General features: G+C 38.2%; 1 protein-coding gene across 1 annotated transcript; it reads right to left on the bottom strand.

The window, feature by feature from the left end:
* Window positions 1-289: 289 nt before the first annotated feature.
* On the bottom strand, window positions 290-10,051 carry Wnt16 (Wnt family member 16). The gene is made up of 4 exons (XM_027926528.2): window positions 9,957-10,051; window positions 9,508-9,764; window positions 7,365-7,651; window positions 290-754 (listed from the first exon to the last, which is right to left on the bottom strand). Exons 1-4 carry the CDS (start codon window positions 10,049-10,051, stop codon window positions 290-292), a joined length of 1,104 nt encoding a protein of 367 aa, XP_027782329.1.
* Between the last annotated feature and the right edge of the window lie 1,455 nt (window positions 10,052-11,506).

Genomic DNA, 11,506 nt, shown 5'->3' with positions numbered 1-11,506 from the left:
TCCAGTGTGAGGGTTCTTTCTTGTTGAGGAAACAGATTTATCTTCCTTGTATGTCAATATACATCCTCCAAACCACTCACAGATGAATGCAAACCTTTTCAACTTCAAAATCCCAAGAAATCCATAATCAATGTGTAATTGGATGTCAGTCAGGTAAAGGAAATCTCAGAGGGGCTCAAGGATCTGGGAGTGTAGGAGTCACCTTGGCCAGCACTGTACCAGGAGAGGTACCCTTTGGCTGCAACCCCATTGTTTGTTGCTGAGTCTTGCAGGAGGCTGGAGAGAGCAGTTACTTACAAGTGTGGACGTCAGTCATGCTCTCACACCTTCTGCAGCGGACATAACAGCACCAGATGAATTTGCACTCACACCTCTCCACGTGCCTGACCACATGAGTGTTGTAGCCTCGGCCACAGCACAGGAGGTTGCAACCATCTGCACCCTCTGATGTACGATTGCATTCTCTGCCTTGTGTCCCTGGGATCCCCAGCTTTTTATCTTCCACACAGTAGTTGGGAGACTTATTAACATAGAGCAGGTCATCCTTACGGATTGGTATTTTCCTCTGATCTTTTTCTCTCCTGCGCATTTTCCTCTTTATTTTGTCTGATACCTGGATACTGTTTTCATATTTATCCTTTAACCAATGGCCAATCTTTTCAAAAGAAGACATGGTTTTCCAGCATGTTTTCACAGCACAGGAACCAGAAACTCCATGGCAGCGGCAGTCTACTGACATCAACTTGGCGACCGCCTGAAACCAACAGTAATTGTGTTTAAATGTCAGAAACACAGCTAACTGAATTACTTAACTTTCTGGGTCTGTTTCCTCCTATTAAACAAACAAAAAAAAATGACAGCTTTGAAACTAAAGGATCTTTAACGATTATCTAGGGTTCAAATGTTTTTAGTTTTGTCCAAATGTCTCAATCTTCAGAGCAAATCCAAGTTGCATTTAAAGTAGTAGTAGGCCAGACTATTGTTGTCAGAGATTATCAGAGATACCAAAGGAAAATTATTTTTATTACTAATCCCTTACTCAAATTTGTGGGAGGATGCTCATGAATGCCTGCATGTTCTTGGTACCAGTGAATACATTGCTATTCACAGTGTAATTCATGACCAGCAGCCCCAGCATGCCATATGAGAAATTCAAGCCTTACTCCAGAACTACAGAATCAAAAGCTCCAATTTAATAAGACCCCATATGATTCTTATGCACATTTAAGTTTGAGAAGCACTGATAAAGCAGATGCCCTCAACTTGCACAGTACATTAATGGGGACTCTACAAATAAACCTTGCTCAAACCCTTGAGATTATGACTTAATTGGTTGGCACAAGCTGCTCAAATGATGCTAACTGCAGCCAGTGATGACATCTATTGTTCCAGTTGAAAGTCTTAGGTTTGACCACTATAAAAGTTAGATATGTTAATGTAGGGTAGGGTGGGGAAGGAATAGGGAGAATCCCCTGGTCACAGGACACATGAGAAACCTTGACTAATCAAGTTAAGTTGGTCAAAAGGAGAATGAGCTATAGAGTATGGATGCTTCCAGCAAACCCTTCCTCTTTTCTGGAAAATTAATCCAAAACATATGTCCTATTCCTAGTGGATCAGTAGCACTATCCTAACAGCAAAAACAGAAAAAGGATAATGTTTTTGTAATTTTTCATTTCTAAGTGGGGCGTTTATGCAGAAATTCCACTTTATGGAGAGGAATTAAATGAGATGACACATAAATTTGTAATAACCCATGAGTTGGGTGTATATTAAGTTCTAAATGTCTCCTTTTTCTGAAGAACAAGTTACAGTAAGAGTTAAGATAAAAAGCTTCAATGGACCTAATAATGCAAAAACAATAAAAGATTTTAGAAATTTAGGACTCTAAACTCTTATATACCAGGCTCGCCAGCATAGCTTCCTTCAATCCCCAGATGATGGCAGAGCAGATTAATAAATCGTCAGCACTAGCTGTAGAGTTGACATTCTGTCAACATGCTGGGCAAAATGAAAAATGGATCCAGCCATTCAATTACTTGGAAATTATGTATGTAATTTCACCAAAGAAAGGGGAAAAAAAAAAAACAGCACAGTTTAAATTCTGCTTGCAGTTCTTATCAAAACTATAAAATGACAAGGGTGTATACTTTGCTAGTTTGTATTAAACCCAATATTGACATATTTATGGAATTACATTTTCTAACACATTAAGAAAGTTTTCTGTACTATCTAGTGATGCAGAATATTCCAAACAACTAAGATTAATTTTCAGCTTTCAGTGAAAGCATATGATATTGATTTGTACAATGTTTGTTACTTCTTAGTCTTGTTTAAAAATAATCAACATAATAATATTTAAATTCCGTTCTTTATAGAATATGGCACATATACTCCTTTTGAAATCATGAAACTGAAAAACTAATTAATGTATCTATTTCTTATTAAACTAAGGCAAAATATGCCCTCCACTGATATAAGAGAAATATATGAAATATGGCACAAAGGCTTACTTGGTTTAATTTATGGCATTTGATATTCACAAAACCCTCAATTCATTAAGACACCACTAGGCAAAGAAATGATCAAATTAATGTGATCTGTCTGTCTTTGTCCAGATTTTAAGTGCCTGAAGGGTTTGAGAAAACGAGGTCAGTCAGTCTTAGGTAATAACAAATTATCCAAGAAAGGCAAAAACCTAAGAAAGTATGATTATGTGCTTAAGCCTGATCAACATTCCTTATAGTCCTCACTTAGTGATTTAAAGCTGGCTTTTCCTCTGGATCATGACTGGAGGAGCTGACTTGTCCTATTATTAACTGGTTCAGACATCATGGAAGGAGTTGCCGACCAGCAAAGCACGGAGGACAGAGTAGATGCTCATCAAATACTTATTGACTAATTAGTCCCGCTCACTCAAGCAGTTTTAATCCATCCTCGGTTGGTAACCCGAACCAGAGGATGTAATAAAAATCACCTTCATAAACAAAAAAACTGACTGCCCCAGGGCCAGGGGTACTAGGACACCTTCAGTCAGCTGGACTATCCACCAATTCTTTCACTCTAGCCCTGTCCACAACAAGATTAGTCCACAAAAATGACATGGTGCTTCCCAGGTTTGAAAAATAAAAAGAGATTTTCAAATTCAATTTTTTCAACCTCTGAATTTCTATCTGAGTTTTGGGAGAATTTTTCTACTCTAGAAAACCAACCCTTTTAAATACCTGAAGTTTATAATTTGCCAGTAACATTTTTTTTAAGTTTTATTCCATTACTTTTGAATTGTAAGTGGTTCTAACAATAAGAAATCATATTTTTATCATCTATATGACATATTTTTCTTAGAATCTGTGTATATAAGTGAACTTCAAAGAGAAGAATTCCAATAACTTGACATGCAATTTGAATGACTATACCCTTATAATACTTCAAGGGTAGACCTTGTCCAAATGTGAATTAAAATAAACCCATATAATCACACTCAGAATTTTATGAAATTCAGAGTTTGGGGGCAGATAAACACACACAAGTTAGCTCTACAGAATTTAGCATTTCTCATAGCACATTTTCACAGATAGTTTTACTTCATTTAGTTTTTATAGGAAGAAATGCTTTGTACCTAGTAGGCATTTAGTGAATAGGTATTTTGTTAAAATTCCAATTTTATAGAAAAAGAAACAGCACAAATACTTGTCTTATATAAGTTGATGATTTGTGATATAAGATCTTTATACACAGCAAGATAATTTTAGTAGAACAGAGAAAAATTAAAGTGGATAAAGCAAGTATATTTAAGGAGATTGTATGAACACTGCAAAAATTTTTTAAAAAGTATATTCTAGATCTTTTCCTTTCAGGTTCCTAATTAACGTTAAATAGTCATTCTGAGTTACAGTGATAGCTCCATCATTTTCTGGTAACGGGAAAAGTAAGAGAATAGCAAACCGAATGAGTTGTGTGTGGTTATGAGAAAATTCCTTTCTCTACTCTAGTTGAATTGTTAAGGTTTATAACGATATTAACAGAGGAATGTTTTGTTAACTATTGCAAACAGATGTGCACATTTTGGTGGAACATTTTTAGACCATGGGAGAGCAATTAGGAGGGTGGCATTTAATATACTGTATTCCTCATGTCAGTTTTGGTTTGATCAATTTCTAATGAAGTGAAATAGGAAAGATGTATCATTGGTACTTAAGGTAAAAATAGAAACAGCTTAAGAAGTGGTTTAAGGACTGATTGGTCCCACAGTTTGGACTCAGAGGTAATGCAGCAGGCGAAGATTGTTTTCCAGTATAGTACATTATTCAAACTTTATAGGAATGGCCAGAAAATTGTTGTGGAACATTTTGTGACTTAACATTTCATTTCGTCAATCATCAAATGATCTGTTTAAGTTTTTTATGAAAACTGCGACATGAGATTGGATGGGTGGGTGTAGGATTCCTACTCCTTTGATCCATTTTGTCTCTTTTGGTTCAAAAATATATTTGAACCTGCTGAAAAGCAAAACGCTTACGTGTTGTTCAACTACTTATAAATATTCCTGAAACAGGTCAATGAAAATTTGGGGCTGGCCCTTCCCACTTTGTTGAGTTACTCATCATAAAACAAATTATGGGGTAGAGAAACTTAAAAGTTTATGAGGTGGACATGGTAAGAATGGAAATATTTTAAGCACACCAAAAGAAATACCCATAAATATTCCAAGTCACATTATTCCCAGAAGTTCTGCCCCTGGAAGACATCACATCATTCTGCTAGCCAATCACTATTCGGCAACATTATTCTTGGAGTTATAACTTTAGGAATGGTGTCAGAAACCAAGTGGGAATCAGAGTATTTAAGGTCAGCGGTTAGAAAATCATCTATCCTGCTCATAGCACTACTAAGCGCCAGTACCCACATTTTTCTGAACGCTTTCCTACATTTCGAGTTTGGGATTTTGAGACTAAAAAAATCAACTCAATTGAATGCAGACCTTGAACTTCACTCAGACGAATATGCCTAGTAGATTAAAATCCTAATTGCCAGTATTGAAAATTGAGTCGATTGCTCTTACATGTTAGCTAATACCCTGGAAACCTGTTCCTTGGAGAGTTTTTTGTTTTGTTTTGTTTTTCTTTTGGGGGATTTTTTTTTCTTTTTTTGGCTACCAATGGAAAGAAAAATACAAAATGTTTTGAATTATAATACCTCATGAGGGAAAGACCAACAAAAACATTAGTGTAGCACTTTCAAAATAACCAGGTAAATATTTTGTAATATTTTTAAGATTCCATTTAGAATAACGTGAAAAAAAAAAAAGTTTCCATAGGGAAAACTCTGAAATTTGTACAAAAAGTATATATGCACATAGGCTGAATTATTTTTTCCCTAGACAGAATAATAGCAGAAAATCTATGTACTATGAGAAAATTGATTTTTGCTAATAAGTAATGGATTAAAGTCCAAGTTGAATAGCTCTTTTTTTAAATGAAATCAGAAAGGAAATAAAAGTTTAATACTAACAGTTACAGAGGAAACTATTGCTATCTAATTTTAAAATAAAACTAAATAGTTGAGATAAAATAAATCTAAATAGTTGCATAATGTTACTTTGAAAAATGCATTTTAGAATGATTTAGGGCTTTTCATAAATTCAGAGACTGCTTTATTTGAGAAAACTAATCATAACATGAGCTCCTAGGTTTTGGTTTTCCAGTTAAAATTTTTAAATCACTACCAGATTATTTAAAGAAAGGCTAAAGAAGATATAAGTTCTATGTTGGTAATAAACTTTCATTTAATTGTTTTCTTGTTTTATAATACATGTTTATTTTATATAACTTGATAGCTTTCTTTTGTTTAACTCTAGAGTTTAAAAGAACGTATGTTATTTACATTTACCATCTTTTATATTACTATGTTAGAAATTATAAGTATTTCTTCATTGGATAATATTTAAATTGAAGCAACATTTTCTAAAAATTTTAAGGGAAAGAGTACTACATAACTACATATTAGGCAAGAGTTATTTAAGTGAGGTAAAATAATTTTTAATTGTTTAAATAAAAATATGGAAAGCTTATATAACTACTGATTTCTTTTTTTACTATTTTGTTATTTTGAAATTAATATTAAAATTGCTTGAAAATTTAAATTTGAATGTTTAAATTTACTGAGTTTGCGGTTTTTGTATTTTAAACCAAGGCAGTTAACTAAATTGGCTAGAACTCACAACCATTCTGAATGAGTCCCAGTATTTACTTGCCAAAAATATAAAACAAATGCAACATATATTTTAAATATTCCTAAGAGATACTTCAACTTTCTTTAATTTACTTCAGGAGAATGTGGTAGATTGCAATGGCTACTCTGGGACCTTTATAGGTTATTGCTTATTTACAATAATATACAAGATGTGTGGATAGTCCTGTCTTAAAAAGTTTATTATGATGTAGAAAATACATACTCATAAAAAAGTTACAACCAGAAAAGTCACTATGAATTGCCAACTAATTCAACTATGTTGTAGAACTCAAACTTTATTGAATCAATATTCAATAATATAATTATACCTAAGTTAAATTAAGCTACACATATACACATTTTAAGAAAACAAAGTAAAAAATCAGAAATTATAAAAGAAGTTAATTAAGTGATTGTTCTTCAAATTTCCCTCCTCTCAATCTACTTTGAATATAGCTACGTTTTAAAATAGCCAAACATTTAATATAACTATAACTTCCTAATACTTATCTGAATTTATGATTTTTAAAAACAAACCTAAATATCTTTAAAACAAAATATCCATTTTATTTAAAAAAGAAAACTTTGCTTTGCAAAAAATATGATAGTAGTTGTTTACTTCCCAAGAATGTTTGTTCAAGAAATTAAGAACACAACTGACAGCATGTTTCAGAACCACTGAACAGAAAAATATTGGATTTACAGACACATAATCAAAATTCAAATTTGGGAAAATAATATTTGATTCAGTACCATTAGAAAAGCAGATACCATAAGTCTTATTCTGGCTTTGCCATTAACTTCCTAAGGGGGTGGAGCCAGTAATACAACACGTACTTGTACAATGGTTATTTCATAATTAATGTTTCAGAGTGCAACATATACTAATACATTGTATTACAAGATTCAACTCACATTAGATGTAGAACCTAATAGAATCAATGTGGTCAGTACACACTCTTTAAGGAATATGAGTGCCTGTGGATATATATATGTGTGTATATTTAAATGTGTGTGTTTATGTGCTGTCAGTGCTCAGTGTTTAAATCATTTAGATGGATTCATCCAGAAGTGTAATCCTAGTGTTATTTACATAAAAACATTGGATTTGTATTTCATTTTCTTATACATACCTGCCTCCCAGCTTCACTGTTATGTAGGTTCATTGTTAGCAGTACTTTGCTTTCTTTTCCAGTGGTGTTTCTGATGGGGAAGTCCAGGAACTTTCTGCTGAACCACATGCCATACTGAACATCATCAGAACAGCCTCCCCAGTGCCAGCCTTCACTTGCTGAGCCACCATTCTGCAGGGTGGTATCACAGGAACATTCTGTCATGTTGCCTGCACTGCATGACCTGGTCACAGAGTGCACCAGGCCTGCCGCCATCACAGCATAAATAAATGCTGTCTCCTTAGTGCCTAGAATAAAACATAAATTGCCTAATTAGAAAGCCATGTCACTTTTTGTTTATGTTCGCAACAAAGGCTCCCACTCATCCTCTTACCAGGCAAGTAATTTTTCAATAGCTTATAAAGGATGCTTACTGTGTACGTATTTAGAAAGGAAGATTTCTATTGTTTCAGCCTTTAAAACAGCAACATTAATTTTCAGTATCCCACTTGAGGGGACTTTCATACATTGTAATGCCACACATTATCTTCATACCTTAAAATCATATTTAAGCTTAGTGTTCAATAACACAGGTCAAATTTAAATTCCTTTGCATGGATTCTGTGAATCTAAAATACTCACAGGAAATCAGAGAAGGAAAGGAAAACATATTTTTAAATTTAAAATATGCTGCATTCACAAAACACATGCTGAAAAAATGTAATATGATTTTTGTTTGAGTAAATAATATTCTTCAGAATGCAAATTAAAATTAAGCCAAGATCAAGATGATTAATAGATAAATGTTACAGTTTACTTTCATGCTAAAAACTAGATTTTAAAAAATCCCTGATAGTAATAAAAAACAGTTAACATTTTACATAGTACAACTCTTACAGTTATAAAGGTAATGAAAAGTAAGATAATTGAAATGTCACTAGCAAAAAAAAAAAAAAAGTTCTTACCAAAAAGTATCCTATAATGAAATAGTTGTATTTAGCAGTCCTAAAGTAGAGTTTGATCTAAAATCTTTGAAAATTAAAGTTCTATTAAAACATTAATAAGGTGAACTAGAAGGGACTCAGCAGGGCGACATTTTTTTTTTTTTTTCCTTTCCAGATGTTTAGATTGGAATAGAAACAGTTTCACGCCCGTTGTCCAAGAAACCTTTTCAACAGCTAAAGCTTCTGCATTTCAGCAACTGTGAAAAACACTTTTTGTTTTTCTTTTTCCTTTTCTTTCTTCTTCTTCTCTCCCCCAGCTCCCACCTACAGGGATCTGGGCTCCCTCAGAAGGGTGCGCGAGCTAAAACTTTAAGGCAGAAAAGCATTGCTTTGGCAACAGAGTGTGTGTGGACCCTGCGGGAAAGGGTCAAAGGTGGGGAGAGAAGGGAAATGAACCCGAAAAACGACAATGCATCTTTCAGCGACCCGATCCTAAAATTCTTTGAATCTATTAATATTCCAGGAACAATCCTGGCTCTCTGCACCTTTATCCTTACCAAGACACTACACACGTGGAAAGAGAACTTGACTTTATTGCAGCGTCCCCTGTCGCGGGAGTGCGCTGAGGAAGGGAGAGCGAGAAGGAAAGGAAAACAGGGGAGACAGCTAACGTAGTGGTGCTCAGGTTAGCCGCGCTTCGGGTGGTCGGGGACAGGCCCTTTAAAATCCTCCTCCTGCGGTCCACCCAGTGCTCGGAGGAGTCGACAAACGTGGGGCTTCGCTTGGGTTAGCCACTTGTCCAGGGCTCGGTGAGCTGCAGAGCCGGTTAAATCAAAGCAGATGCGGCTGCAGCATTCCCCGCTGCCGACATCATGTTTCTCCAGCTGGTCACTCAAGTAGGGGGGCGCTTCGGGGTCCGAGGGGGTCGGCGGGGAAGGAGAGTCAAGAGTTTTTCTGCAACTCTAGCGTGGCGCCTCGGGAAGGAGGAAAAGCCACTGCCCCTAGCGCCCCGGCTCTGTACCTGGGAAGTCCCCCCTCCTCCAGTATCGCACCTGCACCCGGAGTCTGGCCTCTGTCGCTCCCGGTTCCCTGCACTAAAAGCCTTTTTCAAGATTTAGAGAGCCACGAGACCACTCTAACATTATTTGCTTTATTTGAAGTAAATGACAGAGGAGTTGTCGCCTTGTGTTCCCTGCCATTCCCAAGGGTCCTGGACTCACCGCTGGTCAATTCGTAGCCAAAGAGGGGGCTGGTGCCGAGCGGGGCAGCGGCAGCGGCATTGGCGGTGGCGACCATGCAGTTCCATCTCTCGTGTTTGAACTGGCTCCTGCACTCCTGAATGCCCAGCCGGGCGCCCTCGCGGATGCTGGGCAGCAGGTAGGGTTTCCTCTTGCACAGCTCCTTCTGGCGGCTGTTCAGTGGCAAGTTGGCGCAGCCCAGCTTCTCCGGAACCCCAAAGGAGGCGATGCCCAACCACCTGTAAGACACGGCCGCCCCTAGCGTAAGCCGCTCCCCTGCCCTCCTCCTCAATCCCAGATGTTTTCCCCAAAATTAGGTCACCCTCTCTAGGGTCTCCGCCCCTCCTCTCCTGGCCTCAGTTGAATGTTCTGGGGGTTGGGCACCTTTTCTAACCACATAACCCGGGTACCTCTGCTGCCCCCATACTCACATCCAGTTTCCTTGAACTCCGCAGGGGAACAGCGCAAACAGGACTGCCCACAGTGCGCACAGGCGGGGCAGCGCCAGGAGTGTCGCTCTGTCCATGGCCCCCGCATGGAGTCCCCCAGCCCCGACCACTCCTCTTCTGCCCCACTTCTCCAGAGATTCGAAGGGCCGGAGGTCAGTTCCTCAGCACCACGTTGTTCGTCGCCCTCTTCCTCCTTGCAGAGAGCATAAAAAGGCAGCCAACAATGATAGGGATCTCACAAGCCCCAAGGCCCCTTGCAGTATGAGAAGGTGGAAGAAGTTCTTTGGGGCCCTCCTGCTCAGAGTTGGAGATGTGCTGGAGATGCGAGAAAGTCCCTCACATTCCAAGGTGTGAAACTTATGTTGATGTCTCTGCGTCTCCATCGCCCCCGGCTTCTCTTCTCATCCCCTCCCCCTGACCGCGCCTGGCTCCTGATTGGCCCAGTAGCGGCCCCGCATCTCATCATCCCGAAACCTCAGGATCCTATTGGCTGACTGCGGGTTCGGCGGGGGGCGCTCTGGACCCGCGGCTCCGGGAGAGTCTGTCCAGACTAGGGGGTGTCATAACCTTTCCTCTGGTTCCAGCTTCCAAATCGCTTCTGGATTGATTCAACCCAAAGACTGACAGGGCTCTTTTGTCTTGGCAACCCAGGATATATTGTGGGTTTGATGGGAGACGTTTTGCCTTCCACCCTAAGGGCTTCTGGATTACCCTCTGGATTGAGTGGCTGGAAAATCTCTCTGCCTCTTTTTCTTTCCTTGCTTTTCCTTCAATTCCCAGAAGAATAGTCTTTTTAAGTCAGAGTTGGTACCAAACAAGTTGACGGTCCAATCCCCTATTAAGTCCCCAGGTCTTAAATGCCAGGGGACTTTAGTGGATGGGTAAGAGACCGTCTGGTTTATGCTCTTCCACCATTTATGTATACTTTTATTTTTAGCGAAAGGGTGGATTCTATTCTACCACATTTAAATTGTGCTGTGATTTCCTTTTCTCTATTTGTCTTGTTTCCTGCACTGTCTGTCCCAAGTGAAAATGAAGGGAAGAGAAGTAAGTAATAGTTGTCTGGAGAACTCTAGAACAGATAAGGGTATGTTCTTATCCTTCTCTTCAGACTCACGTTTGCTCTTGTGAAAACCTTGGACTGGGCTACACACCCAAAACAACAACAGCAAAAACCTACTGTGTTCCAGTCCTATGGGAATTTAAAAGGCAAGATTCCTTCTCTCGAGAATATGAGCCAGTCATTCAGAGAAATCTTAAACAAAATAATTTGAGATTATCAGAAATGAAGAATATAGAAGTTAGCAGGATACTCTTTGGGGCCAAAGGTACAGGCAGCTGAATGTTTTGGCAGCTGGTAGTTTTGGATGGTTAGTTAACCCAGTGTTTTGTAGAAAGAAAGGTCTGTGGGACAACTCTGAAGACCAGAGGAATATACTTAGCTGTGGTGCCAGAAAGCTCTGTCTCACTCAGACACAAGAAATGCTTCTGAGATGTATCACTTGCTCCCCAGACATTTCTGAAAGGCTATC

The sequence above is a fragment of the Marmota flaviventris genome, chromosome 1, assembly GCF_047511675.1.
Source record: "Marmota flaviventris isolate mMarFla1 chromosome 1, mMarFla1.hap1, whole genome shotgun sequence".
Lineage (NCBI taxonomy): Eukaryota > Metazoa > Chordata > Mammalia > Rodentia > Sciuridae > Marmota > Marmota flaviventris.
This window is presented reverse-complemented; position numbering and strand designations above follow the sequence as displayed.